Below are 26,630 nucleotides of genomic sequence, written 5' to 3'. Positions count from 1 at the left end.
CCTCCTGTAGATAGCGCCGTATAGCAACCCCCTCCTGTAGCTTGCTCCGTATAGAGACCCCACTCCTGTAGATAGCGCTATATAGCGAACCCCAAAGAAATAAAACAAAAAACGTCATACTCACCTAAGCCCCGTTCCCGCGACGAACGGAGTGAATCAACGTAGACGGGATCCTTGCATCATCCAGTGACGTTATCACGCCGGCCTGCGCAGGGATCCCATCCTTGTGTGTGATAGGCTGCAGGCAGAACGTGGCCTGTAGCCTAGTAAATGGAGATACCTCCCTGCTCTGCCATAGTGTTCAATAGTATCTGCGTCCTAAGGAGTAGTGGGCCCTGGCACTTGCCCGGGTTTGCCAGGTGCTGACGCCGGCCCTAGTCACAGACAACATCCTGACATGTCTGTAGTGATGCCCGAGAGTGAGGAGGATTACCAGCTGCAAGAATGAGGAGAGGTGGAGAGGTGAGTATGTGTAGAATCTGGTCTGAGGTTTGTATTTATGGGCTCAGGTTTGGCGTCTGCATTTATTTACGGGGCATAATCTGCAGTCTGTATGTATTTAGGGGAATCTGATTTGGGGGTCTGTATTTATTTAGGGGGCTTGTCCGGGCTTTCTATCAATTTAGAGGGTCTGGTCTGGAATCTGTATTCATTTTGGGGTCTGATGAATGGGGTCAAATACACCTTTGTGCGCCTGTTTTTTAATGTAATGTATCTGTTTTGTCATTTTTTATTTTTTTCTAATATAAATTTATTCAATATTTTATGTCGTTCTAGCGCTGCAGCTTCTATTTATCCAAACTACATAGAAGCTGCATTATGCCACTGTAAGGGTATGTTCACACAGAGTGTTTTCGGCCGTTTTTCCCAAAAATCGTAAGCAGAGCGCCTCAAAACATCTGCCCATTGAAATCAATGGGAAAAATGGCATTCTGTTCCAATGAGCCGTTTTTTTACGCGGCCGTTTTTCAAAACGGCTGCGTTAAAAAAAAAACGGCCGCTTAATAGAAGTGCAGGACACTTCTTGGGAAGTTTTTGGAGCTGTTTTTCATAGACTCTATTGAAAAAAACTCCGAAAACGGCCGTAAAAAGCGCCGCAAAAAACGAAGTGAAAATCGCGAGTGGCTTCAAAAACGTCTGAAAATCAGGAGATGTTTTCCCTTGAAATTTTCAGACATTTTTTGAGTTTGCGTGTGAACATACCCGAAGTAGAACCTGTCAGTGAGCTGGACTGACGGCTCAGCTGACAGCATCTCCTGTGCACCTCTTAGCCCCAAACATCCCTGGGGACGCCACATTTGTAGCGAAACATATGGGGGGGGGGGCGGACTTTTTTTAATGCAATGCTTTACTGATTGTTAGACAGAATAATACTATTAGGTGATTTGGGCACAGCCGGCTCTTACATCTATAGACACATCCACTATTATTACCAGTATATTACATTGAGATATTGTGTCTCATCAGCTATTCCAGTCAGTCTGCATTGACCATTTTAATAACGTGTGGTTTCGGTTTTCTAGATTACATAAAAAATATAACTTTTATTGGTTCTATTTAATGTAACATCTTTAGTATTAGTAGTTGGAAAATAGGGTTTTTCTTGCCTCCTGGCAAATAGTATTTAGAATTATTCATGGACCCACCAACTACTAGGGTCTTTTTTTGTGCTCTCCTGTGCACCTCCAACACACAATCTAACCCTAAGACCCCACGCACGCGACCATCATTTGTATCCGCAACTACAGATCCGTAATCGCGGATAAAAATACTGACCCATTCATTTCTATGGCCCACGGACACCTTCCCGTATATTTATGGGTAATTGTCCGGGCCATAGAAAAGACCCGCTAAAAATAAGACATGTCCTATTTTTTGGATTTGCGGACCGTGCTCCTATACTTTATAATGGGAGCACGGCCTACAAATGCGGGTGACAGTCGACGTCCGACCGTGCCTGTAATCACGGACCGTGCTTGTGTGGATAAATTGCGGACCTATTCATTTCTATGGCCCCATGCACATGACCGTGGCTTTCACGGATTGGTGTGGGGGCCACAAATACTCAGGACTAGTCATTTTACGGTCCGGATTTGCAGCTTTACAAACTGATGACATAATTGTTTGTTTGTTTTTTGCGGATCTGTGAATCCTGAAGACAAACAATTGCACAAGAAATTTGTTTTTTTTTGCGGAAAAATGAACCGCAAAGCATCCACTATGGTCGTTTGCATTAGGCCTAAGGCTGAGTTCACACGTCACGGATTTGATGCAAATCTCACCCTTTAGAGCAAATTAGAGTAAAATCCGTGCAAAGTATCGCTGACGTGTGTATACCGATCAGATCGGAACTGATCAAATTAGATTTGATTGGCATTAGGGTTATATTGTGTGTTTGAGGCCCTAAGCGTGTCCATGGGGCTCCATTGCCAGATGAGGACAAAAAGTGTCAGGGCCGCTATATGTCAGTATACCACAAAAAAAAAGTATGAAATAGCAAAGTAGACTGCCAAATTTCTTTCCGTAGTGTCCAGTGAAAAAACGTATACGTTAAACGCGTATAATTTTTTTTACAATGGGAGCCTATGGGTGACATATGCCACTGTATACCATCCATTACAGTAAAAACTTATACCTCGGGGATCTCCAGTGATGTCACTGCTCATATATGGACATTATCACTTTCCCAAGCGGAAGTCCTCTGCGCTCAGGGTTTTCCTGCACTGTCACTTCCCGGGGGCGGCTTCTCCGTTTCGGGACCTGCTTTTTATCTCCCGGAAACCTCAATGTGGTGGTCGTCAGAGGGCAATTTCAAGGGTAAGGGCTCATGCACACGACCGTAGTGGTGTGCACGGGCTGTGATTTTCAGCTCGCACAGCCGCGGAGCGTCATCATATAATTTCAATGAGCCTGGACCGGCCGTAATAAGAACTTTTCGTGGTCCAGGCTCCCGGACAATGCACGTAACTGTCCTTATATACTTCCACAAGCCTCATGCGATATCTGGCCTCTCTGGAGACCACCTCCCGCTGCTTGGAACGTGGACATGGCCGGGTAGCTCTTGAATTGTTTGGGACAGGTGGAGCGGGCTGTTTGGGCAACGTATCCCGCTGTATACAGTGGGATACGTTGCAGCCTATCCGTCAGAGGTATTCGCCAGGAGTACTTCCGATGTTTACCTCCGGCGGCGGGCAACAAAAGAATGTGAACAGGGCCTAACAGCGATCGCATTGAGATGTCGCCGAGTGCGACAAAAAAAATAAAAATCAATGAATAAAAATGAAATTTTTTTTTATTTTTTAAAAAGTGTCTAGAGAAAAGATAAATAAAAAGTGGTTATATGGCGTAAAAATAAAAATCCTATACATATGGTGCGGTTGTCAATTTTAACGACCCGTATAATAAAGCTAAAATGTAATTTATACTGGACGGTGAACGACATAAAACAAAAAGAAAACAACAGAATTGGGGTTTTTCTCCCTAAAAATGAGTCATGAGTCTATGGAGGGATCCGTGAAATCAGAACAAAACAGGACACGTTGTATTTTTCAACGGACTCTTCACGCGGTCCACTGAGACAACGGCTGTGCGACCGGCCCCAATGATCTACATGCGTCCGTGTGACGGCCAATGCTTGTGTGAATCAGACATATTTGGCATCGCCATAATCGTCCCGACCCATAGAATAAAATAAACACGCTATTTATGACGCACAGACGGTCAATGGGAAAAAAACAAATGGAAAGAAATATTTCCCACAAAAAAAGTTAATTAGAATTTATTAATCAATATATGTACCCCAAAATAGTCATTACAAATATGACTGGTCCCGCAATAGAACGAGCCCGCATACGGCTACGGAAATATAAAAAAAGCTATAGCTCTCGGAATGCGGCGATGCAAAAACGAAACAATTCCTGCGGTCCTGAAGAACCAGCTCGTCCTTGAGGACCAGTGCGACTCATTTCTCAAAAATGTCATCCATGAATCACTAGTTCAGCGCTCGTACAAATTTTGCTCACTAAATCTACCCCGTGCTTGGCGCTATGAGGCGCTCTCTATCATTATGGGGGTGTGGCCAGTACTGGTAGGGGGTGTGGCCAGTACTGGTAGGAGGGGCTTCATACAGCACGTGCTCTTTGCCTACACGCCCCCTCCATATCTAGCCTTCCTTGTTGTCTGCACCCCGCAGTCAAACCGCAACCCCTCCTCTCGCTTTTTTTCCCCGGTCATGTGACTTTGCTCGTCACGTGGTGTGGTGACGTCAGCGGGCGGAGCAGTGGTCAGGGGTCGGCCAGTCATGGCCTTTACTGCCGCCAACCAGCCCCAGCTCATCCGTAGCTGTCAGAAGGACGAGCAGTTTCAGGGCTGCCTGAGAGGCCGGGCACATGAGGTGTGCCAGGCGTTCACAGGTGAGTCCTCCCCGGTCGCCTCTACGCTGCAGTATCGGTGCCGTCCTCAATACAGATCCTCCTGTCAATACTGCTTTGAAACTACAAGTCCCAGCATGCATAGCACCTGCATTCACCCCGTGACATAGTACTACATGGTCTGACCGGGCTTGCTGCAACTTGTAGTTCCACACGTACAGTGTAAATGTGCAGGGACCGACTTGTTATGGAGTAAAGTTTTCCTTCACATTGTCTATTCTGCGCAGTTTACCTCTAATACAGTTCCCGAGTCATTCACTGATCACAACTCACATTTATTATAGGGACTCACCCCCTCTTACTGTTGGGGTTCCCCCAACTATCAGCCAAGTGCAGGGTACCCCCTCCCCAACAATCGGCCGAGCACAGGGTCGCCCAACAATCGGCCCGAGCGCAGGGTCGCCCAACAATCGGCCCGAGCGCAGGGTCGCCCAACAATCGGCCCGAGCGCAGCATCCCCCCAACAATCGGCCCGAGCGCAGGGTCGCCCAACAATCGGCCGAGCGCAGGGTCGCCCAACAATCGGCCCGAGCGCAGGGTCGCCCAACAATCGGCCCAAGCGCAGGGTCCCCCAACAATTTGGCACTTGCGATGCAAAAAAAAAATGTTGCGTCCTTAAAGGGGTTTTCCACTACTTTTTTTTTTATTTAATTTTTAAATCATTGCAATGCTGCTGCTGCCTTGTGATTTTGTTGTTCCCTGACTATTGTTTAAACAATTTGATATATTTATATCAACTTTAGGCCCCATGCACACGACCGTGCCCGCAATCCCGGCCCGCGATTGCGGGCACGGCCGGCCGCTGACTGACAGCCGCATTTTCGGGCCGTGCTCCCATACAAAGTATGGGAGCACGGCCCGCAAAATGCGAAAGAACGGACATGTTCCATAAGGCCCCATGCACACGACAGCAAAAAACCTCCGTTTTTGCGGACCGCAATTGCGGTCCGCAAAAACAGAGCCATTCACTTTCATTGAACACTGACACCTTTCCGTAGCACTACGGAAGGGTGTCAGTGCCGTGGAAATGTTCCGGGAATTAAGGAACATGTCCGTTCTTTCGCATTTTGCGGGCCGTGCTCCCATACCCAGACCGTCCCGGAAGATTACTACAGGGAGAGGGGTGGGGGGTGCTTTCTCCGGAGAGGTGTGTGTGCCGTCATCTACAGGGGGTCTGTGTGCCGTCATCTACAGGGGGTCTGTGTGCCGTCATCTACAGGGGGGCTGTGTGCCGTCATCTACAGGGGGGCTGTGTGCCGTCATCTACAGGGGGGCTGTGTGCCGTCATCTACAGGGGGTCTGTGTGCCGTCATCTACAGGGGGCCTGTGTGCCGTCATCTACAGGGGGTCTGTGTGCCATCACCTACAGGGGGTCTGTGTGCCGTCATCTACAGGGGGTCTGTGTGCCGTCATCTACAGGGGGTCTGTGTGCCGTCATCTACAGGGGGGCTGTGTGCCGTCATCTACAGGGGGTCTGTGTGCCATCACCTACAGGGGGTCTGTGTGTCATCACCTGCAGGGGGTCTGTGTGCCATCGTCTACAGGGGGTCTGTGTGCCATCGTCTACAGGGGTCTGTGTGTCATCACCTACAGGGGGTCTGTGTGCCATCGTCTACAGGGGGTCTGTGTGCCATCGTCTACAGGGGGTCTGTGTGCCATCGTCTACAGGGGGTCTGTGTGCCATCGTCTACAGGGGGTCTGTGTGCCATCGTCTACAGGGGGTCTGTGTGCCATCGTCTACAGGGGTCTGTGTGCCATCGTCTACAGGGGGTCTGTGTGCCATCGTCTACAGGGGGTCTGTGTGCCATCGTCTACAGGGGGTCTGTGTGCCATCGTCTACAGGGGGTCTGTGTGCCATCGCCTACAGGGGGTCTGTGTTCCATCGTCTACAGGGGGTCTGTGTGCCATCGTCTACAGGGGGTCTGTGTGCCATCGTCTACAGGGGGTCTGTGTGCCATCGTCGACAGGGGGTCTGTGTGCCATCGTCTACAGGGGGTCTGTGTGCCATCGTCTACAGGGGGCTGTGAAACAATCATGACAATGACCTTCCTTTGGGTGTTTTCAGGGGGTTGGGACAAAAAAAGCCTGACAAATGAAATTCATCAGTTTTTTTTAACGGCCATGAAAAACTGATGCAAAACGGATGTCAAACGGCCATTAAAAACGGACAGACGGACTGGAAATGGATGAAAATTTGGAGACTGATGCAAAACAGCCATGAAAAACTGACAGTTGATCAGTATTTAATGGCCATTTTTTTTCACTGTCGTGTGAATAAGGCCTTACCGTTACTATCCCCTTGTTAATAGAGTGTATCCTGACACAGTCTGGATTGGTAACACCCATTTATTTATGCAAACCTTTCCAGGAGGGTTAACAGAGGAACGGCACAACGCAGAGTTCTAAGAAAAGAGCTCCAGAATTGTTATTTCATGGGGAATACAAGTCTTTACTAAAATGGTCATGTCAGGAGAGTCGAGAAGTGTTCTTTGAGGCGAGGGGATGACAAATAATAGATGTGATCATAGGCCTATTGACTGCAATATAGATGTCACCTGCATATATGCAGTATGTTATAAACCATTGTTATGTCACAATAGGCATCACCCTCTTGCCGTATATGGAAACTGATCTTAGGACTTGGTTCAGACTGGCTGTTAAACTTCCAGTGATCTGTAATAACCCTCGTCATGGACCAACAACCATCAGAAGTCTTCTCCTGCTCTTTCTAAAGATTTGCTTGACAAGGCTGAACATATAAAACTATGATGGAGTTCCCAGCCGTAATTTTTGATAATGGTTCTGGTCTATGTAAGGCTGGGATTGCCGGCGACGTGACCCCAAAATCCGTGTTTACCTCCGTTGTGGGTCGGTCCCGAGTGAGGTCATCTATGTTTGGTATAGAACAGAAGGAATGTTATATCGGAGATGATGCCCAATCCAGAAGAGGGGTCCTGACCTTGACCTATCCAGTAGAACGTGGCATAATAACATCTTGGGATGGCATTGAGAAAATATGGACTTACGTGTACGATCGCGAACTTCGCTTAAAAGCCAGCGACCGGCCGGTCTTATTAACCGAGGTCCCCTTGAATCCTTTACAGAACCGTGAGAAGATGGCAGAAATCATGTTTGAAGGGTTTAACGTCCCGGGGATGTATATTGCTTTACAAGCCACCCTAACGCTTTATTCTTCAGGTACCACCACTGGGATGTTTGTAAATAGCGGAGATGGCGTCACCCATATGGTGCCAGTGTATGAAGGTTACAGTATGCCCCATGCTGTGGCAAGACTGGATGTGGCCGGCAGGGACGTCACTGAATGCCTCATGAGGCTTCTTTTGGAAATCGGCCACACTTTTGTAAGCAGTGCCGAACGAGAAATAGCCAGAGACATCAAGGAGCATCTTTGCTATGTACAGTGGGAACCAAAGGAGAACCTAAGAGAAGCAAGGAACGTCTACTGTCTTCCTGATGGAAACACTGTGAGCCTTGGCAGTCAGTTGTTCCGTGCCCCCGAGATCCTCTTTGCGCCAGCTAATATTGGCATAGAGGCACCTGGCATGCATGAACTGCTCTACAGAAGTATAATGAAATGCCCCATTGACGTACGCAAAGATCTGTACAACAATATTGTCTTGTCCGGTGGTACAACCTTGTTTCCTGGACTCAATGAGAGGATCTCACAGGAGATGGAATTTTTGGTACCCAATGGAGTCACGGTAAAAACAATCCTGCCGGAGAATAGGCAGTACTCCGTATGGATCGGGGCTTCCATCATCTCGAGCCTATCAGTCTTCAGAGATCTATGGGTCACCAGCAGTGATTATAAGGAGATTGGCTCTGCTGCGTTACATAAAAAATGCTTCTAGGAACAGCAGAGGAAATAGAATAAACCAAAGAGCGAAATATACTATTTTTGTGTGTTGGATTTTCTTTTCCCTTTTTGGGCCTCTGTATATTTTGAGTGGGATTTCCAGTCTTATGTGAAAGAGCCCAAAAAAATTGGCTAACGGTAAGGAATGTGATAAGATGGCAAAATAAACTTTACTCACCTGGTATATCCCCTGCCAATCCAGCGCCACCACTCTGGTTTTCCTTCCAGTCTTTTTATGGCGAGAATCTACTAATTGAGTAATGTTTCTTTTGTTATTTTATCACATTCCCAGTCTTTAGTTTTTGGGGGCTCTCAGAAAATCCCTTTAATCCAGGACTGGAAAATTCTTACTCGGGTCTAATTTAGGTCTCGTCCCCTCTCCCCCAGTAGTCACAGCAGGGTCCCCTTCCCTTTCCCCCAGTAGTCGCAGTGGTGCCCTTTTGCCTTTCCCCTAGAAGTGGCTGCAAGGCCTGTTCCCCATTCCCTGAGTAGTCACAGCAGGGCCTTCTCCTTCATCCCCCGCAGTAGCCGCAGTGAAGCCTTATCCTCTCTCTCCCCCCCTGTAGTCACAGTGGAGCCTTCTCTCCCCCCCCCCCCGTGGTCACAGTGGAGGCCCCGCACCCGCAGTCACAGTGGAGCCCCCCCCCGCCCCCGTAGTCACGGTGGAGCCTCCCCTCCGTAGTCACGGTGGAGCCTCCCCCCCCCCCCCCTCCGTAGTCACGGTGGAGCCTGCCTCCCCCCCGCCTCCGTGGTCACGGTGGAGCCTCCCCCCCCCTCTGTAGTCACGGTGGAGCCTCCCCCCCCCCTCCGTAGTCACGGTGGAGCCTCCCCCCCCCCTCCGTAGTCACGGTGGAGCCTCCCCCCCCCCTCCGTAGTCACGGTGGAGCCTCCCCCCCCTCCGTAGTCACGGTGGAGCCTTCCCCCCCCCCCTCCGTAGTCACGGCGGAGCCTCCCCCCCTCCGTAGTCACGGTGGAGCCTCCCCCCCCCTCCGTAGTCACGGTGGAGCCTCCCCCCCCCCCCTCCGTAGTCACGGTGGAGCCTCCCCCCCCCCCTCCGTAGTCACGGCGGAGCCTCCCCCCCCTCCGTAGTCACGGTGGAGCCTCCCCCCCTCCGTAGTCACGGTGGAGCCTCCCCCCCCCCCTCCGTAGTCACGGTGGAGCCTCCCCCCCCTCCGTAGTCACGGTGGAGCCTCCCCCCCCCTCCGTAGTCACGGTGGAGCCTCCCCCCCCTCCGTAGTCACGGTGGAGCCTCCCCCCCCCTCCGTAGTCACGGTGGAGCCTCCCCCCCCTCCGTAGTCACGGTGGAGCCTCCTCCCCCCCCTCCGTAGTCACGGTGGAGCCTCCCCCCCCCTCCGTAGTCACGGTGGAGCCTCCCCCCCCCCTCCGTAGTCACGGTGGAGCCTCCCCCCCCTCCGTAGTCACGGTGGAGCCTCCCCCCCTCCGTAGTCACGATGGAGCCTCCCCCCCCCCTCCGTAGTCACGATGGAGCCTCCCCCCCCCCTCCGTAGTCACGATGGAGCCTCCCCCCCCCCCTCCGTAGTCACGGTGGAGCCTCCCCCCCCTCCGTAGTCACGGTGCAGCCTCCCCCCCCCTCCGTAGTAACGGTGGAGCCTCCCCCCCCCCCCCTCCGTAGTCACGGTGGAGCCTCCCCCCCCCTCCGTAGTCACGGTGGAGCCTCCCCCCCCCCCCCTCCGTAGTCACAGTCGAGCCGCTCTTCCCCCCCCGTAGTCACAGTCGAGCCTCTCTTCCCCCCCCGTAGTCACAGTCGAGCCTCCCTCCCCCCCCCCCCGTAGTCAGTCGAGCCTCCCTCCCCCCCCGTAGTCAGTCGAGCCTCCCTCCCCCCCCCCGTAGTCACATTGGAGCCCCCCCCACATCCGTAGTCACAGTGGAGCCTCCCCCCCCCCCCCCCGTAGTCACAGTGGAGCCTCCCCCCCCCTCCGTAGTCACGGTGGAGCCTCCCCCCCCCCCCCTCCGTAGTCACAGTCGAGCCTCTCTTCCCCCCCGTAGTCAGTGTCGAGCCTCTCTTCCCCCCCGTAGTCACAGTCGAGCCTCCCTCCCCCCGTAGTCAGTCGAGCCTCCCTCCCCCCGTAGTCAGTCGAGCCTCCCTCCCCCCCCCCGTAGTCAGTCGAGCCTCCCTCCCCCCCCCCGTAGTCACAGTGGAGCCTCCCCCCCCCCCCCCGTAGTCACAGTGGAGCCTCCCCCCCCCGTAGTCACAGTGGAGCCTCCCTCCCCCGCCCCCCGTAGTCACATTGGAGCCTCTCCTCCCCCCCCCCACCCCGTAGTCACAGTGGAGCCCCCCCCACCTCCGTAGTCACAGTGGAGCCTCCCTCCCCGTAGTCACAGTGGAGCCTCCGCCTCCCCCCCCCCCCCCCATAGTCACAGTGGAGCCTCCGCCTCCCCCCCCATAGTCACAGTGGAGCCTCCACCCTCCCATAGTCACAGTGGAGCCTCCACCCTCCCATAGTCACAGTGGAGCCTCCGCCTCCCCCCCCCCCCCTTGTAGTCACAGTGGAGCCTTTTCCGTCCGGAATTGCGGATGGAAAATACGCAACAGAATACAGTAGCAGCAAAGTGAGTGAGATTTAACAAATCTCATCCACACTCTGCGTAAAATTCCCAATGAGAGATTCACCTGCCGTGCGTATTCTTCGTACCGCATCATGTCAATTCCTGCAGCGGAAAGTGGACTGAATTGCTGCGTTTTTCAGAGGAGACGTCTCCATCTCCCAGCATTGAAAAAAAACGCAGCAAAATCCGCATCATTTTCTGCAGTAAAAAATGCAGGAAATGGTGCAGTTTATTCGCAGCAAAATTTCTGCAGTTACATGGGGACAAGCCCTTACTGTCCTGTGTAGATGCCTCCATAACGTGTGTTCACACTGCACGGAATTGCAGGTAACAAATGCAAATAAATGGAGGTTTTTTATACTCCATTCACATGCAGCGGTCTGAAATCCATGCAGATTTTTTGGGAAATTAAAATCTGCAGCATGTCCGGTCCATTGCATTTAAAAGTTTAATAAAATCTGCTGCAAAATCAGTACGTTAGTTCTTTTTAGTGTTCTGCTGTGAAGTGAAATTTATAGTCCTATATCTTTGTTTTTCTTAAAGGTGCCAAAAAATGGCTGCAGTGGAGAAAAGAAATTGAACTCTTATGTGATCTCGCGTACTACACACTCACTACGTTTTCAGGTAAGTCCTAAAAGACTGTTAGAAAGTCTTTTACGTTTTTTTTCTCTATACTTTTTTAAAGCATGGAGCAAATTTACTAAAGGGGTTTTCCAGCCAATGAAAATTGATGGCCTATCCTCAGGATAGCCAATCATTAGATGATGGGTCGGGGTCCGACTCCCAGCACCCCCGCCGATCAGCTGTTTTGAAGGGGCCGCAGCGCTCGCACGAGCGCTGCCTCCCCTTTCATTTCCCCTACTTGCTCACACTGTGATTCGCCGACACGGCCGTAGCGGCGGTTCACAGTATGGGCTTGTCCATACACAATGGAATTGTTGCAGAAATTTTCTGCAGCAATTCCGTTGAATGTCAAAAGCTTTCCGCTGCGGCAAAAACTCACCTTTTCCTGCATTGTTTACGGCAGAAAATGGTGCGTAAATTGCTAAGTTTTTCCCTATGTTAGGAGAAGGAGACATCTATGAATTTCGCAACAGGAATTGAAAAATACACACCGCAAGTCAATCTCAACTCGGAAATTTTACGCAGCGCGTGGATGAGATTTGTTGAATCTCATCCACTATGCTGCTACTGTATTCGGCTGCATTTTTTCCACCCAAAATTCCGGCTGGAAAAAACGCGGCAACTCCGCAGCGTGCGGACGAGCCCTAATACAGCCTTCTACCATTCACTTGGGAGAACGTTGTAATACTGTGAACCGCCGCTACTGCTGTCAGGGATTCACAGTGTGAGCAAGTGACCGGAATAAAGGGGAAGCAGCGCTTGTACGAGCACTGCGACCCCTTCAAAACAGCTGATCGGCGGGGGTCCCGGGAGTCGGACCCCGACCCATCAGCTATTGATGGCCTATCCTGAGGATAGGCCATCAATTTTTAGTGGCTGGAAAACCCCTTGGACTAGTTTTCCACGTACCAGTCTGAAAAGAAAGTGCGTTGGAGTAAATAGCAGCAAGTTTATTAAAACGCACATTCTTAAGAAATTTGGTGCATTTTGGAATGTTCTAAAGGCAGAAAATGAAGCAGGCGTAATTTCGCGCCAGCATTTGGTGGCAGAATCTCTGCGCTTTTCAAAATTGGCAAGTACCAAAAAGAGTCTAGACTTTTTGCGCAAATATGCCATGCCCATCAATTGCAACTTTTTCATGTTGAAAAAACAGGTGCAAACGTGTCTCTTTACGTCTTACATTGTGTGCTGATTTACCGTCTTAATATATCTGGATAGCAGTTGGTGCTAAATTTTTTTGATACAAAGCCAATGCCAGTTGCACACGACTGAGTGCCACTCGGGCTGTTTTTCACGGCACCCGATAGTTTGCACGGACCCATTCACTTTAGCGAGTCCACCTTCCATGGATCACGGACGGGATTCGGGCGGCACACGAGGTGTGCATTAGGCATAAATCCCCTTCATAGTCATAGAGCTGCCACTAGAGGGAGCTTACTGCATACTGTTTTATTATTGAGTCCAATTCATTAACGGTATGCAGTAAGCAAGTGAGCTCCCTCTAGTGGTGGCTGCAGGCAAACAGCATTTTATCATTCAATTCTATGTATACACCCGGGCTACCTAACTATTTTTAGTGAAGGTCCATTTACCTGGGTCTGTCGTCAGATGAAGGTACGGGCCGAACAACAAACAGGATATATTCATACGGGTAGGATTTGCCATAGGCAATTGCAACCCGTGGATGTGTAACAGAAATCCAAGGCTTATTTGCCCCATGTAGATAGTGCCACACAATGCCTCTTATAGAGTGCCAAACAGTTCTCTCTGTATATAGTGCCAGACATAGTACACTTTGTAGATAGTTGCCACACAGTTCTCCCTGTAGATAGTGCCACACATAGTGCTCCTAGTAGATAGTTGCCACACTGCTCCTTTTAGATGGTGACCCACAGTGCCCCTTGTAGATAGTACCATTAAGAAATAGTGTCTCACAGACAAAAGAAACTTGTACTCCCCTAGCCCCGTTCCTACGACGAACGGAACTGCGCAGCTACGTTAGGCCTGCAGCCTATTCAACGCCGAGACGGGAACCTTGCGTAGGCCGGCGCAACGCATCTACGTCATTGCACCGGCCTGCGCAGTGATCCTATCCCAGCGTCTTAAAGGTTGCAGACCTGACATCGCCTGTTGCCGGGTGAATGCTATGCCATAGTATTTAATTATATCTGCGCCCTAAGAATGCAAATACAATTGAATGTGGCAGTCGCCCAGTGCAACGGACCAAAAATCCGGTGCTATTGAAGCCACTGGTCCAGACATCTGGCGTCCGCCAGTCGAGGACCCCTGGTATATGAAGCTCCAACAGCTATAAAGATATATTACAAAATTAATCCACACAGAATCTTGGACCTAAAATAACCTGATGTTAAGGCAGAGATTCACTTTTCAGCGTTTCTATAACATGTTGAGCGCTCCCAATGAGGATTATTAATAGAAGTAGCGTAAAAAATGAAGTAAACACCGTGATTGTGATGGTTGCTCCACCTTTCTTTGAATAGATGTCTCATATAAGGCCCGTTGTGCTAGGGACACTATGACGGTACGGCTGTATGTTTTATTTTTAAGGTTTCCAAACCCTGGGTGAGGAGTATGTTAATATTGTGCAAGTCGATTCCTCTAAGCGGAAGGTGCCGTCCTTGCTGCAGCGCACGCTACTTATCTGCTGCCAAACCGTATTCCCCTACCTACTGGATAAAGAGCTGGTGCGTCTGGAACAGGAGATACAGATAGAAATAGATGGGGTGCGGGTACCACACAGTGGCTTGTCCTCCGGATCCCATCACCGGTCATGGATGCGGAAGTGGCTTCACAGAAAGATAGCTGGGCTCTCCGACCAGCAGAAAAAGACATTAATAAAGACTGTATATATATTCCGACAGAGTATTACTTTCCTCCGAAGGTTTCATCTGGCTGTATTCTACATAAATGGAATATTTTACCATATTGCCAAAAGGATGACTGGTATCACCTACGTGAGTTTTTAATTTTTCAGTCATTTATGGACATAAAGATTTTGATGTTATATTGACAGTAAGTGTTGGGGAAATGAGGATTGGGCATGTTGAATTTCAACATGCCCGATCTTATGTTATGCAAGGAGATTAGCAGCTGGCAGTAGCGTCTGTCAGCTGGTTGTCTTCCTCTCGCCATTGATACAAAATTGGACTCCATGTTGAGGAGGATAGATGCCGAATGAGCGTTCACCCAACAGCTGTTTTATGTAACGCCCTATAGGAAATATTTTAAGTTACTGTGTATTTTCTATTTTATTATTCACATTCTCTTCCATTTTGAGGTCTGAAGATTTCTATGGTGTTTCTTAAAAGTGCTAAGATACTATATTGAGCGGTGCCAATCCATTCTGTGTCAGCGTCAACTAATCTTGTAGTCTATTTTCTTGCCGCACAGTAAAGGGTTAGTCCCAAAATAATAAATTATCACCAATCCGCAGGTCATCATTTTCTCATTGCTGGGTCCCCCGCCGATCGTGAGAACAGGGGTCCCGTACTCCCAGATCCTCCTTACTGCTCGACCGCAGTAAAAAGGACTTCGAATGGAATAGCGGTTGAACATGCGCGCTACCGCTTCATTCAAAGTCTATGCGAATGACGGAAACAGCCGAGTACATTGGTCAGCTGTTTCCATCATTCTCAAAGACAGTGAATGGAGCGGCGGGCGCATGCTCGACCGCCGCTCAACTCAGGATCCTCCTCACTGCGAGAGTTTCAGTGAGGAGTATCTGGGGGTTCAGGACCTACGTTCTCATGATCGGTGGGGATCCCAGCTTTGGATAGGTGATCATTTGATTTTGGGAATACCCCTTTAAGGCTGGTATTTTCCCAATAGGAGGTAATGAATGCACGCATGCTCCATATACATCTATATGGAGTTTGGGTACACGTAAAGCAGACCATATGTTGGGAACAATGAAGCAGCCAGTTTTCTTTTCCAGACATAGAACACATGGTTGGAGTTCATGAACTGTATTCTCTTGCAGCTCCGTGTGCGCGGATCACCTGGGGATGACGGTCTTGTGCGCAAGAGTTACAGCCTCCTCGGAGCCGTGTCCGTTGCTCATCTCTTGTTGCTGGTCTTTGTTCAGCTTCAGAGCGTTCAGCAGAAACAGGAGGTTCAGCAGAAGTTTAAACTCCACCGAAGAATGTCTTATCAGAGGTAAAGCTCCCCCGTCCACTGCTCCTTTTACTTTCTAGCACCTTTATGTAGTAAATGAACCGCGAGCTGCATTATAAATACCCACAAGGTGTAATGTAGATGCTTTATTTTTTTTTCTAACAGATTATATTTTACAACCCCTTCCTTTGTTTTCGGCCCTTTGCCATGGAATCTAAGGAGTTAGACTTCGATCCCGGCTGATTATCTTTGATCCCGACCTTTACTGCAGATGTCATTTCCTGTATCTGCACCATCACTGCGCCATCCATGTAGGGCAAGGTTCAGTGAAGGGGTTAAATGAAAGCTTTTCTGGCATTTCTAAATTAAGCTTTTTGCAAACTGTGCACAATTACTTGGTGTCAGGTGATCACTGCCGCATGTCTGCATGCATTTATGAATCTCGGAAATCCCTTTCTAAGGTATGTTCACACGTAGCGTAAATATCGCAGAATTTCCCACTGGATTTCCGGTGACGGAAATTCTTTTTGAAAGAGAAATTGACATGCTGCAGATTGAGCGTCAGTTTCCGCACTTCTTATCTGCAGGTTTTCAGATGTAGCATGTGGATGAGGTTTGTTGAAATCATATCCACTTTGCAGCTACAGTAATACGCTTCGGATATCCGCACAGAAAATGTGGCCAGAAATTCTGCAGTGTTTTCTCTACGTGTGAACTTACCCTTACTTCTGATGCCTTAACCTGCAGGGCTGTAGAGCATTTCAGATTTCCTGCAGTTGCCCTGAAGACCCTTCAGCAGACTGTATTCTGTCAGTTGGGTGTCGGCACAGGCTGACGTAAAACAGCTTGGTTCTGCTGATGTTGGAAAATTAAGATTCCTCACAACCCTGCAGCTTATTAGTAGAACACTCCAGTGGCTAAAGTGAATTATCAGATAATATTGTAATGGGCCGGTTTCAGCCCACCGTAATGTGGCCCCACCTTAGGTCACCATAGGGTGCTGCGATGACTTCAACTGCAGGAGGTTCAGGTATTGTGGCCGTACTATGGACACGAACATGAGCCGGATGAAATCAGCCTTAAAAAATATAATTTATGCAGCATCCATAACAGGAATATATGAAGATCCACTTGTTGTCTTATGTCCCTAGAGCGCCAGCACATGAGAAATCCTACCAGCGGCCTTCAAAATGCACATTATGCTTAGAGCACAGGCGGCGCAGTACAGCAACCCCTTGTGGGCACCTCTTCTGCTGGGAGTGCATCACTGAGTGGTGTAACACCAAGGTAAACGTCTTAACCATCTTATCTAAGCAAAAGCAATTTTGAGTTATAATATGGTGCTGTATCTTTCATCCGAAAATTAAAAAAAAAAAAGTCTAATAATCTGCCGCTTATTTTGGCCACAGAACTGCAATATATAGCAAATTTGTAATCCGGCATCCTCGAGATTGCTTACATGCCGGATTATGTTTTCCTTATATGTACATTTACCATGGAGGCCATTGGTGCTCCTCTGCAGCCGGTCCCATTCTTCTGTATATAAACACAGTACAAATACTGTGCAGGTCCCATGATGTCAAAGTTTGACTTGATCAGAATTGATCTTGGATGATCGCTCCGAAAACAGAGCCGGTGTAGAACCAGCGCTGTGATGGATTCAGCTGGAGTTGGAGTACCCCCCTTTATGACATCCGTATTCCTTAATAGCAGTGGCCTCTTCCAGCAGGATAATGCTCCTGCCACACTGCAAAAATTGTTCAGGCATAGTTTAAGAGACATGACAAAGATTTCAAGGTGTTTACATGTCTCCAAATTCCCCAGATCTCAAGCTGATCGATCATCTGTGGGATGTGCTGGAAAAACAAATCTGATCCATGGAGGCCGCACCGCACACCGTACAGGACGTAAAGGATCACGTCTTGGTGCCAGATACCACGAGAACCTTCAGAGGTCGTGTGGAGCCCATGCCTTGATGGGTCAGAGTTGATTTGGCGGCGTGAAGGGGACCTACACAATATTAGTCAGGTGGCTGATCGGTGTATATGCGGCTATGGTGGGGCTCCCTGTCATACTACTAATAGTGCATATTAAAGGGGTATTCCAACAATAGACTGAATGTCTGGCAGCGGGTCCACTGCTACAAATCACTGTTGTCTCATATCCCGGGACCATAAAACATGCACATTCTGCCACGTATAAATGTTTATTTTGTGGTGATGCTCTTTAGTATTTCGCAGCGAACATCAATAGACTCCCTGTCGGTCGTCGTCTCTCTCGGTCGTGTGTAACAAATCTCATTCCTCCGCACACGCTGATCTTACAGGATGTCAAACGTCACAGAGGTGTCTACAATGTGACAGTGTCGCTATGGCAGCCATATGTTTTGCAGCGGAGCGCTTTACTTCATGAGCGCTGTGTTGTTTGCTTATGAATTCCTCTGTTCTCTCCAGAATCGTGTTGTTCGCAGAATGTGCTGTAATCGCCTAATTCATTTCTATAAGATGTCTGGGAAAAAGTGACGCGCCCTCTGTGTTCCTGACTTCCGGCACTCCAGAATTATTATGCGCATCTTATTCATGACTTAAATGGGTGACTATAGAATAGAACGGGAATAACACCGGCTTTATATCAATGTCGAACACTATGAATTGTATATTTATCACATATCTGAAGGAGCAGAAATTAGCGTGATCGATCACCAAACTTCATGCTACAATTCTGACCTTTTTGAAACCTGAATCTAATGTCTACATACAAAAGTGGAAACTTCATCTTAGGCAGGATATTTAGTCCAGGACTATGCACATACACCGTCACCTGTTCATTCATTCTCTGCCAGGATGTGACCCCCATCATGAAGTCAGGGAACCTGCTTTCATGATAGGTGGAGGTCCCACCTGTCCAACATTTGGCATAAATGTGTCATTTAGAGCAGCCATGTTTTGATTTTAAGGGGTTATTCACATGAACGTGGGGAAACTCGGACATGAAAAACTGACGTTTTTCACGTCTGAGTTTCACCCGATTTCACGGATCCCCAGAGACTTGAGTCTATGGAGGGATCCGTGAAAACAGAAAATAGGACATGTTCTATTCTTCAACGGACCCTTCACACGCTCCGTTGAAACAGCGGTCGTGTGAACGGCCCCATTGAAATACATGCGTCCGTGTGACGGCCGTGGTTTTAACGACTGTCACACGGATGTTTTCAACGTTCATGTGAAGAAGCCCTGAGAGTCAATCCTATTGTTTCCTCTGCCGGCCACAGAGAAATAACGTCCGAGCCAAATGGCGATGATGAAGGGGTTGTCCCCATTATATGGGCAGACCCCCTTATAAATCGATGTAGTCCATAGGGTGCTGTTAGGATACCGTTGGCATTATACAGAGAAGCCATGACGCAGATGTGAACAGTCCAGATAATTGTTCCTGCTTTGTCCAGCGTTAGGTATTGTCCTCCCTAATACCACATACTAATCGCATGAAACCTCTATTCGCAGGCCGAATGTCCATTATGTCGAGAGAAATTTCATCCACAGAAACTGGTCTACCTGCGGCACTACCGATGACTTTCCTAAATGCCTCCTCCAACTCAGGGGCTTCACCAGACGTCTTGTTAAGCAGCTGCATCGCTCCTCGCATCTATGGTTGAGGTTTCCTAACCCGTCCCAGGAAAGCACAATTACTCCAAGCCAAACTAACAGTGTGAGGTTTACAGGACACCTGCTGTCAGTGCTGAGCTGACGGGTTACCGAGCACGTGAAGCGACTCCTGCACATCATTTAACATCAATGAAATGATAAATATATTACTATAAGATTTTCAGAGTACTAGTATGTGGCAACAATCAAAGGGCCAGTTCACACATCGGTTTTTTTAGTGCTGATTTTGACACGGAAACCGCTTTAAAATCATCGCCAAAAAAAACGCTCCATATCTTGCTCTATTGATTTCAATGGTAGATAGAGGCTAATATTTTCCGGGGCATTTTTTTTTTTGTCCGTTTGCAGAAATAAAGCATAATGCCCCATCTTGGAGTGGATTCCACTTTTTCGAACCTCCATTAAAATCAATAGGAGGCGTAAAAAAAATCCACCGGTTGTTTGGAGCGGTTTTTGACAGCTGCAAAATTTTAAAAAACACGCCTTAAAAAACGCTTTAAAAACCGCATGCATTTGAAAATCGGCCTCAAAGATTCTGAAGGAACATTTGAGCCATAATTAAAAAAAATTTCAACCTAAGGACAGGCTGCAGCCCAATTTAGCTGGTATTTGTGGCAGATCTTTTACAGAAATTTCTGTTACCGTTACATACATCTGAATAGACTTTGTAAAAATAAATAAATAAAATTTAAAATAAATAAATAAATATATATAAATAAACAGCCCCATTCAGAATAACCTTCCTGGCGTTGCCATCGCCACGTGTCCATCTTCTCTGTTCTGTCCGGCCCCCTGTGATGATGCTACAGCCCATGTGACTGCTACAGCCTGTGATTGGCTGCAGAAGTCACGAGATGAAACCTCATCACAGGGGGCCGGGCAGCATAGAGAACGGCCGAGGAAACGGAGCTGTCACTATGGCAACGCCAGGAGGATAAGTTCCGAATTTTTAAATTAAATTGAAACAAAGGTTTTTTGTGGGGTTTTTTTTGTACAGATTTTTGCAGCTTTTCTACTGCTAAAGTCGCAACGTACGTTATTGGTTGTAGCTTTTACTTCCCCAACGAAGTCAATAGGAAAAAACTGCAACAAAAGTGCAAAGATTCCGCAGCATAAATTGACACGTGGATTCAAAATCTGCACCGCGGAGTAACGGTTTCCGCAGCGTGTGAATAAGATTTGTTCAAATCTCGTCCACTTTGCTGCTACTGTATTATGCTGCGGATTTACTGCGATGAAATCCGTTGCTGAAAATCCACAGCTAATCCGCTGTGTGCACATACCCTAATGCTCAGTTTATGTAGTAGTACAGAACATGATAGGAAGTGTAGTCCACATCACAAGTGATAGAGCGCATTCAGATTGACATTTTGAATTGTTATTAACAAGAAGAAGCTCCATAAACAGCTGTGCTTCGCTTTAACGTGTCAGTAGTTAAATACTGTAGATGGTAGAAAAGTGCTGATCATGCGGTGCAGGCTGCCATTTTCTGGGATACACTAACACTAAAATGCGTTGGAAAATACTACTTTGCTGAACTATTAGGAGTTGTAGTATTCTCAGCAGACCATGCTCACACAAGGACATGAACCACTCACTGAGCAGCGTTCTGATGATCAATCCATAGGTAAGAATTTGCATGTACTGTATGGGCCTATATGGAGATACAAGTAACCAGGTGACTACTATTGATACGTGCCTGGTGTTGCCCAAACTACTTTTTCTAATTGTGTTTTAATGATATTGTTTGACAACTGTGATTTAATGTTATGGATTAATATATAAAGGGTCGTGTTCACACAGGACATTCTGTTCTCCCGCAGAGCCACATGTGAAGTGTTAGTGAATGGGAATTACCAGAATGTATAAAGCGAGGGCTGCGTTACGCTTATGAGGCCTCGTGCGTATTTGGGTTCGGTATCACATGGATACCAGATATCGTGTTACTGCGTTTCCATGGGGCCATTCTGTACAAAAAAACTGCCGGTAAAGGAGACATAAAACAAAATTGCAGCGTGTTCCGTCAGATGATATATGTCGGACTATATGGAATCAGTGAATTCAGGAGAGAAACGTAATCCTCGCCCTGAACTAAGCAGCTGCTAAGAGAGTGCTGACCTGTGTACCATAGAACAGGCCAAAATGCACCTGATCATATACAGGAGGTCCTACATGTCCACCCCATTCACTGGTTCCAGCAGCGCAACGTGGAAAACCTCACCTTTCTTAGCCACTTCCCACAAATGTACGTCCCAACCCTAAGGCCGTGTTCACACAGGGCGGATACGCTGCGTAAAAGTACACAGCGTTTCTGCCCTGGAAATTCTGGCCGGAAAAAACACACCAAATGGTGATGCAGTCTTCGGGGCAAAATGTTGGGTGCGGTAAACAGCGGTATTATAAAAAAAAAAACACTTCTACTTACCCTGGTCCCCATAGTCACGGCGACGCGCCCCTCTGTTGTCCGTGCAACCGGCCTCCCTGGATGATGTTTCCTCGCACGTGACTGCTGCAGCAGTCGTATGGGTTGAAAGGTCATCCCAGGGTGGTCAACCTGGACTGACAACAGAGGGGCGCGTCGCCATGACAACTGACAACGGGGTAAGTATAAGCTTTTTTTTTTCTGAGTTGAGATTTTTGTGGTGGAATTGCAGCTTTTTTGCCGCAAAAATAGAAGCTTTTGCTATTTGTTGTAGGTTTTATCTCCCCGTTGAATTCAATGGAGAAAACCCACAACAGAAAAGCAGCGATTCCAATGCGCATGCTGCAGATTAAAAAAAACACACTGCGGGTCAATTTCTGAAAGTTTTTTCGGCAGAATTTTTACGCAGTGTGTGAATGAGATTTGTTCAAATCTCACCCACTCTGCTGCTACTGTATTACGCATTTCTGTATTTTCCACAGTAAAATCAGCAGTGTTTACGCTACGTATGGACATACCCTAATAGTATATCCCAGTGATCATGTGGTCACGGAAGACCAGCTAGAAAGGTGTGTTCACACGCAGTGTTTTTTTCAGGCATATTTCGGGGAGCAAGCCGACAAACAGCTTCCCATTGTGATTAATGGGGAAAAACGGTGTTTAATTCAGACATGGCGTTTTTTGTTTTTTTTACGACACTGATTTAAAAAACAGTGCCTAAAAAGGAGCATGTCACTTCTTGAGCCGTTTTTCATAGGGTCAATTGAAAAACAGCTCCAAAAATGTCTAAAAAAAAAAACAAACAACTTTTTAACTGTGTATGAACATACCCTTAGGTTCAGGATCATAGAAACCGCAAATCCCGGCTGTTTAACCCCTTAAGTTGCCAGGTTCAATAGCTACTATGGAGTTTGACATGTTCGTGTTCAGTCCTGGAGAGGTTAGAAGAGTCCACAGATGCGGTGGGGCAACCTGACAATGTTCCCATGCAGCGCCACCACAGGAGACGTAAGGCATTACATATTATTTTTCAAATCAGTGGGTTGTACGTATAATGCATGGATGTGTTGGGTCCTCCAGAGCAAGTCCTAAATGAAAAATTCTCCTTTATTAACTTAGAAATCCCAAACGGAGTATTTGAAAATGTATTTTCTAAATTAGAGGGGATGAAAAAAAACGAACAGCCTGTGTTGTCCTGTGTGAACCCGGCCTAGAGATTATTTTATACAGCGGTATTTCTAGAATTTACCTTATGAGAGAATCACTTCTGTAATTGTTTTGTTATGAAAGTCAATATTAAATTGTATTAATACTGTTTGAATAAAACCGGTTTGTGAATTTCATGTCCTGTGCGCCTTTTATTCTCATTGTTGAAGCGGACACTATAATTATTGGCAGAATATGAACCGATCATAAGATGGGGCCACACAGTGACAGACGCAATCTATAGGGATAAGTTACGTTCCTGCAGCTATCACTTAGACGTGCCGATAAGGTTTATCCAAAATTCTCCGTTTTGGGCTATTCCTCCAGCCACATTCTTGTGAATAGCTGAGCTGTTCAGGCATTGGTACCAGTGACATTCCCATAAGTACGCTGGTGCCACTACCCATGCCTTCCCTGCATGAGTGTCAATACAGAGGCAATCACTGAGTAGACCCGCCCACTGGACTCCTGAGCCAAGAATGAAGAGGTTTAAAGAGGCTCTGTCACCAGATTCTGAAATCCCTATTGCATGGGATCGGCGCTGCAATGTAGATAACAGTAACGTGTTTTTTTGTTTTTTTTTAAACTTTCATTTTTGGCCAAGTTATGAGCTATTTTATATATATGCAAATGAGCTTTGAAATGGACAACTGGGCGTGGTTTTTTTCGTTATGTCCAACTGGGCGTGTATTGTGTTTTTAACTGGGCGTGTTTACGTGTATGACGCTGACCAATAAGTGACCAGTCAGCATCATACACTCCTCTACATTCATTTACAAGCAGCGATGTGCAGCCACATACACAGAGATTAACGTTAATCAAGTGTCCTGATAATGAATACACATGAAATCCAGCCTGGACGTCATGTGTATTCAGAATCCTGACACTTCTGACTATTTTATGTGAGATTTCCATCAAGGGAAACGAAATCTCGTTTACCTCCGTAATCTCGCGAGATTTTGTTTCCCTTGCCGGAGTCTCACAGAAAAGATTCAGAAGTGTCAGGATTCTGAGTACACATGACGTCCAGGCTGGATTTCATGTGTATTCATTATCAGGACACTTGATTAACGTTAATCTCTGTGTATGTGGCTGCACATCGCTGCTTGTAAATGAATGTAGAGGAGTGTATGATGCTGACTGGTCACTGATTGGTCAGCGTCATACACGTAAACACGCCCAGTTAAAAACACAATACACGCCCAGTTGTACAAATCAAACCTCATTTGCATAAATATAAAATAGCTCATAACTTGGTCAAAAATTAACGTTTTTAAAAAAAAAAAAACCTGTTACTGTTATCTACATTGCAGCGCCGATAACATGCAATATGAGATAGGGGTTTGAGAATCTGGTGACAGAGCCTCTTTAAATTAATAAAATTAATTATACTGAGTCTTTTGCTACTAAAATATACACCAATTAGCTTACCTACACCTGCTGTATAAGGCCTTATTCTCACGAACGTGTCCGTTTTGCGTGCATAAAAAAATGCAGCATTTTTCCTGCATTGCAGTTCCGTGTGTCATCAGTATGTAGCGTTTTTTTACGACCGCAGCATCTGAGGCATCGAAAAGAGGGGGGCAGCACCCCCTGCAGCGAGATCGGGGGGTTACTATGGCTGTTATGGCAGCCCAGGGGCCTAATGAAGGCCCCCAAGGCTGCCTTCACTCTGCCTCTGTTAGGCAGGGCTTAACAGATGGCTGTAAAAATGACGATATACTGCAATGCATTAGTATTGCAGTATATTGTACCAGCGATCTAACAATCGGTGGTTCAAGTCCCCTAGGGGGGACTAATAAAATGTGTACCAAGAAGTGATATAAAGTTTTTAGTAGTGCAAAAAAAATAAAACGTTCAAAAAAACCTTTTCCCATTTTTCTTCTAAAGTAATGTAAAAAATAAAACAAGTGAACACAATTGGTGTCGCTGCGTCCGTAAAAGTCTGAACTATTACAATATAGTGTTATTTAATGCGCAGTGAAGGTTGTAAAAAATAAAAATTGTAAACCACTAAAATTGCAGGTTTTTTGTCACCTTAGCTCCCAAATAAAATGTACTAAAAAGTGATCAAAGAGTCATGTGTACCAACAAATGGTGGCAAGAAAAACTACAGCTCGTCCTGCAAAAAATAAGCCCTCACCCCGCTCAATGCACGGAAAAATAAAAAAAGTTACGGCTCTCAGAATGTAAAACAAAACTTATTTTTTTAACAAAAAGTTTTTTTAAAGTAGTAAAATATAAAAAAAATCTATAGAAATTTGATATCACCGTAATAGTGTTGAACCACAGAATAAAGTTAAGATGTTGTTTTTACCACACGGTGAAAGACGTAAAAACAGAACCCAAAAAATAATGGCGTAATCGCAGTTTTTCCCAATTTCAGCCCGCAAATTATTTTTTTCAGTTTCCGAGTACATTATATGGTACTTTAAATGCTACCAATAGAAACTACAACTCCTCCCGCAAAAAAATAAGCCCTCACATCCCTCTATTGACGGAAAAATAAAGACGTTATGGCTCTTAGAATGCGGGGAGTGAAAAATGAAAATCAAAAAATGCCTGTGTCCTTAATGGGTTAATAGACACTGCAGTTGTTTTGGTGGTTTTAGGGTATATTTACACACAGCAAATTTGTTGCAGAAATTTCTGCGACTGCCCCATTTATTTGAATGGAGATTGTAAAAATCCATGTACATCCTGCAGAAACAACCCGATTCTGCAACAAATCTGCCACGTGTGAATTTACCCTAAGTCTGAATTTGATCAACCTATGACCTAAATTTGATCAAAACCGAGAGCCTCACATTTAGGCCCCATGCACACGACCGTAAAAAAAACCTCAGTTTTTGCGGACCGCAATTGTGGTCCGCAAAAATGGACCCATTCAGTTTCATTGAACGTGGACACCTTTCCGTAGCGCTACCGATGGGTGTCCGTGCCGTAGAAATGTTCGAAAATTATGGAAAATGTCCTTTCTTATGAATTTTGCGGGCCGTGCTCCCATACTTTGTATGGGAGCACGGCCTGAAAATGCGGGTGGCAGTCGGCGGCCGGCCGTGATGGCGGATACGGTCGTGTGCATGGGGCCTCAGGGTGAGTTCCCACAGCGCAGGTATGCTGCGTAAAAGGTACATAACGTATGCAGCCGCAGGGCTTTTCGGACAGAATGTCCGCTGAAGGAAACAGAGGGCAAGTATGCAAATTATTTTTTGGGGTTTTCTGGGTACGATTGTTTAATTTTCTGAGTTGCGATTCGTAGCTTTTCCGCCACAAAAATCGCAACATCTGCTATTTGTTGCATGTTTTACCTCCCCATCGAAGCCATTGGGGGGAAAACCTGCAGCAAAAAAGCAGTGACTACGCAAATACAATTGATATGCCAAGTGACGCAGGTCAATTTCGGAGCATTTTTTTCTGCAGCGTGTGGCTGAGGTTTGCTCAAATCGGAATCGCTCTACTGCCACTGTATTATGCTGCAGATTTTCCGTAACTAAATCAGTTGTGGAAAATCGGCAGTATTTGCGCTACGTGTGAACCCGAACTTGAAGTACAGAAAAAAAAAAACGTTTATATCAAATTTTATCCTGGACACTTATCTTTAAATTTATCTCTTCCAGACATTTCCGTTGATATCATGTGAATATCACGCATCTCCATCACCCCACGTGCTGCATCTTTGTGTTTGCTCCAGTCACCGCAGA

At 46.9% G+C, this 26,630-nt stretch overlaps 2 protein-coding genes across 2 annotated transcripts; both read left to right on the top strand.

Annotated features, from left to right (window-relative positions):
- Positions 1 to 4,227: 4,227 nt before the first annotated feature.
- Positions 4,228 to 23,058, top strand: LOC142661933 (peroxisome assembly protein 10-B-like). The gene is made up of 6 exons (XM_075839656.1): positions 4,228 to 4,412; positions 11,419 to 11,499; positions 14,068 to 14,474; positions 15,500 to 15,675; positions 16,785 to 16,920; positions 19,137 to 23,058. Exons 1-6 carry the CDS (start codon positions 4,301 to 4,303, stop codon positions 19,203 to 19,205), a joined length of 981 nt encoding a protein of 326 aa, XP_075695771.1. The 5' UTR covers positions 4,228 to 4,300; the 3' UTR covers positions 19,206 to 23,058.
- Positions 7,069 to 8,343, top strand: LOC142661932 (actin, cytoplasmic-like). Its single transcript, XM_075839655.1, has one exon. It carries the CDS (start codon positions 7,196 to 7,198, stop codon positions 8,300 to 8,302), a length of 1,107 nt encoding a protein of 368 aa, XP_075695770.1. The 5' UTR covers positions 7,069 to 7,195; the 3' UTR covers positions 8,303 to 8,343.
- Positions 23,059 to 26,630: the final 3,572 nt, after the last annotated feature.

Source organism: Rhinoderma darwinii, chromosome 10 (assembly GCF_050947455.1).
Source record: "Rhinoderma darwinii isolate aRhiDar2 chromosome 10, aRhiDar2.hap1, whole genome shotgun sequence".
In the NCBI taxonomy this organism is placed as follows: Eukaryota; Metazoa; Chordata; class Amphibia; order Anura; family Rhinodermatidae; genus Rhinoderma; species Rhinoderma darwinii.
The sequence above is the reverse complement of the archived record's forward strand: the minus strand, read 5'-3'. Positions and strand labels throughout refer to the sequence as shown.

Bases quoted from the DNA above. Each gene is read 5' to 3' on its own strand.
- LOC142661933 (XM_075839656.1), top strand. From the start codon at position 4,301: ATGGCCTTTACTGCCGCCAACCAGCCCCAGCTCATCCGTAGCTGTCAG. The intron at 11,500-14,067 runs GTAAGTCCTAAA...TTTATTTTTAAG, and splicing joins CACACTCACTACGTTTTCAG to GTTTCCAAACCCTGGGTGAG. The intron at 14,475-15,499 runs GTGAGTTTTTAA...ATTCTCTTGCAG, and splicing joins GGATGACTGGTATCACCTAC to CTCCGTGTGCGCGGATCACC.
- LOC142661932 (XM_075839655.1), top strand. From the start codon at position 7,196: ATGATGGAGTTCCCAGCCGTAATTTTTGATAATGGTTCTGGTCTATGT.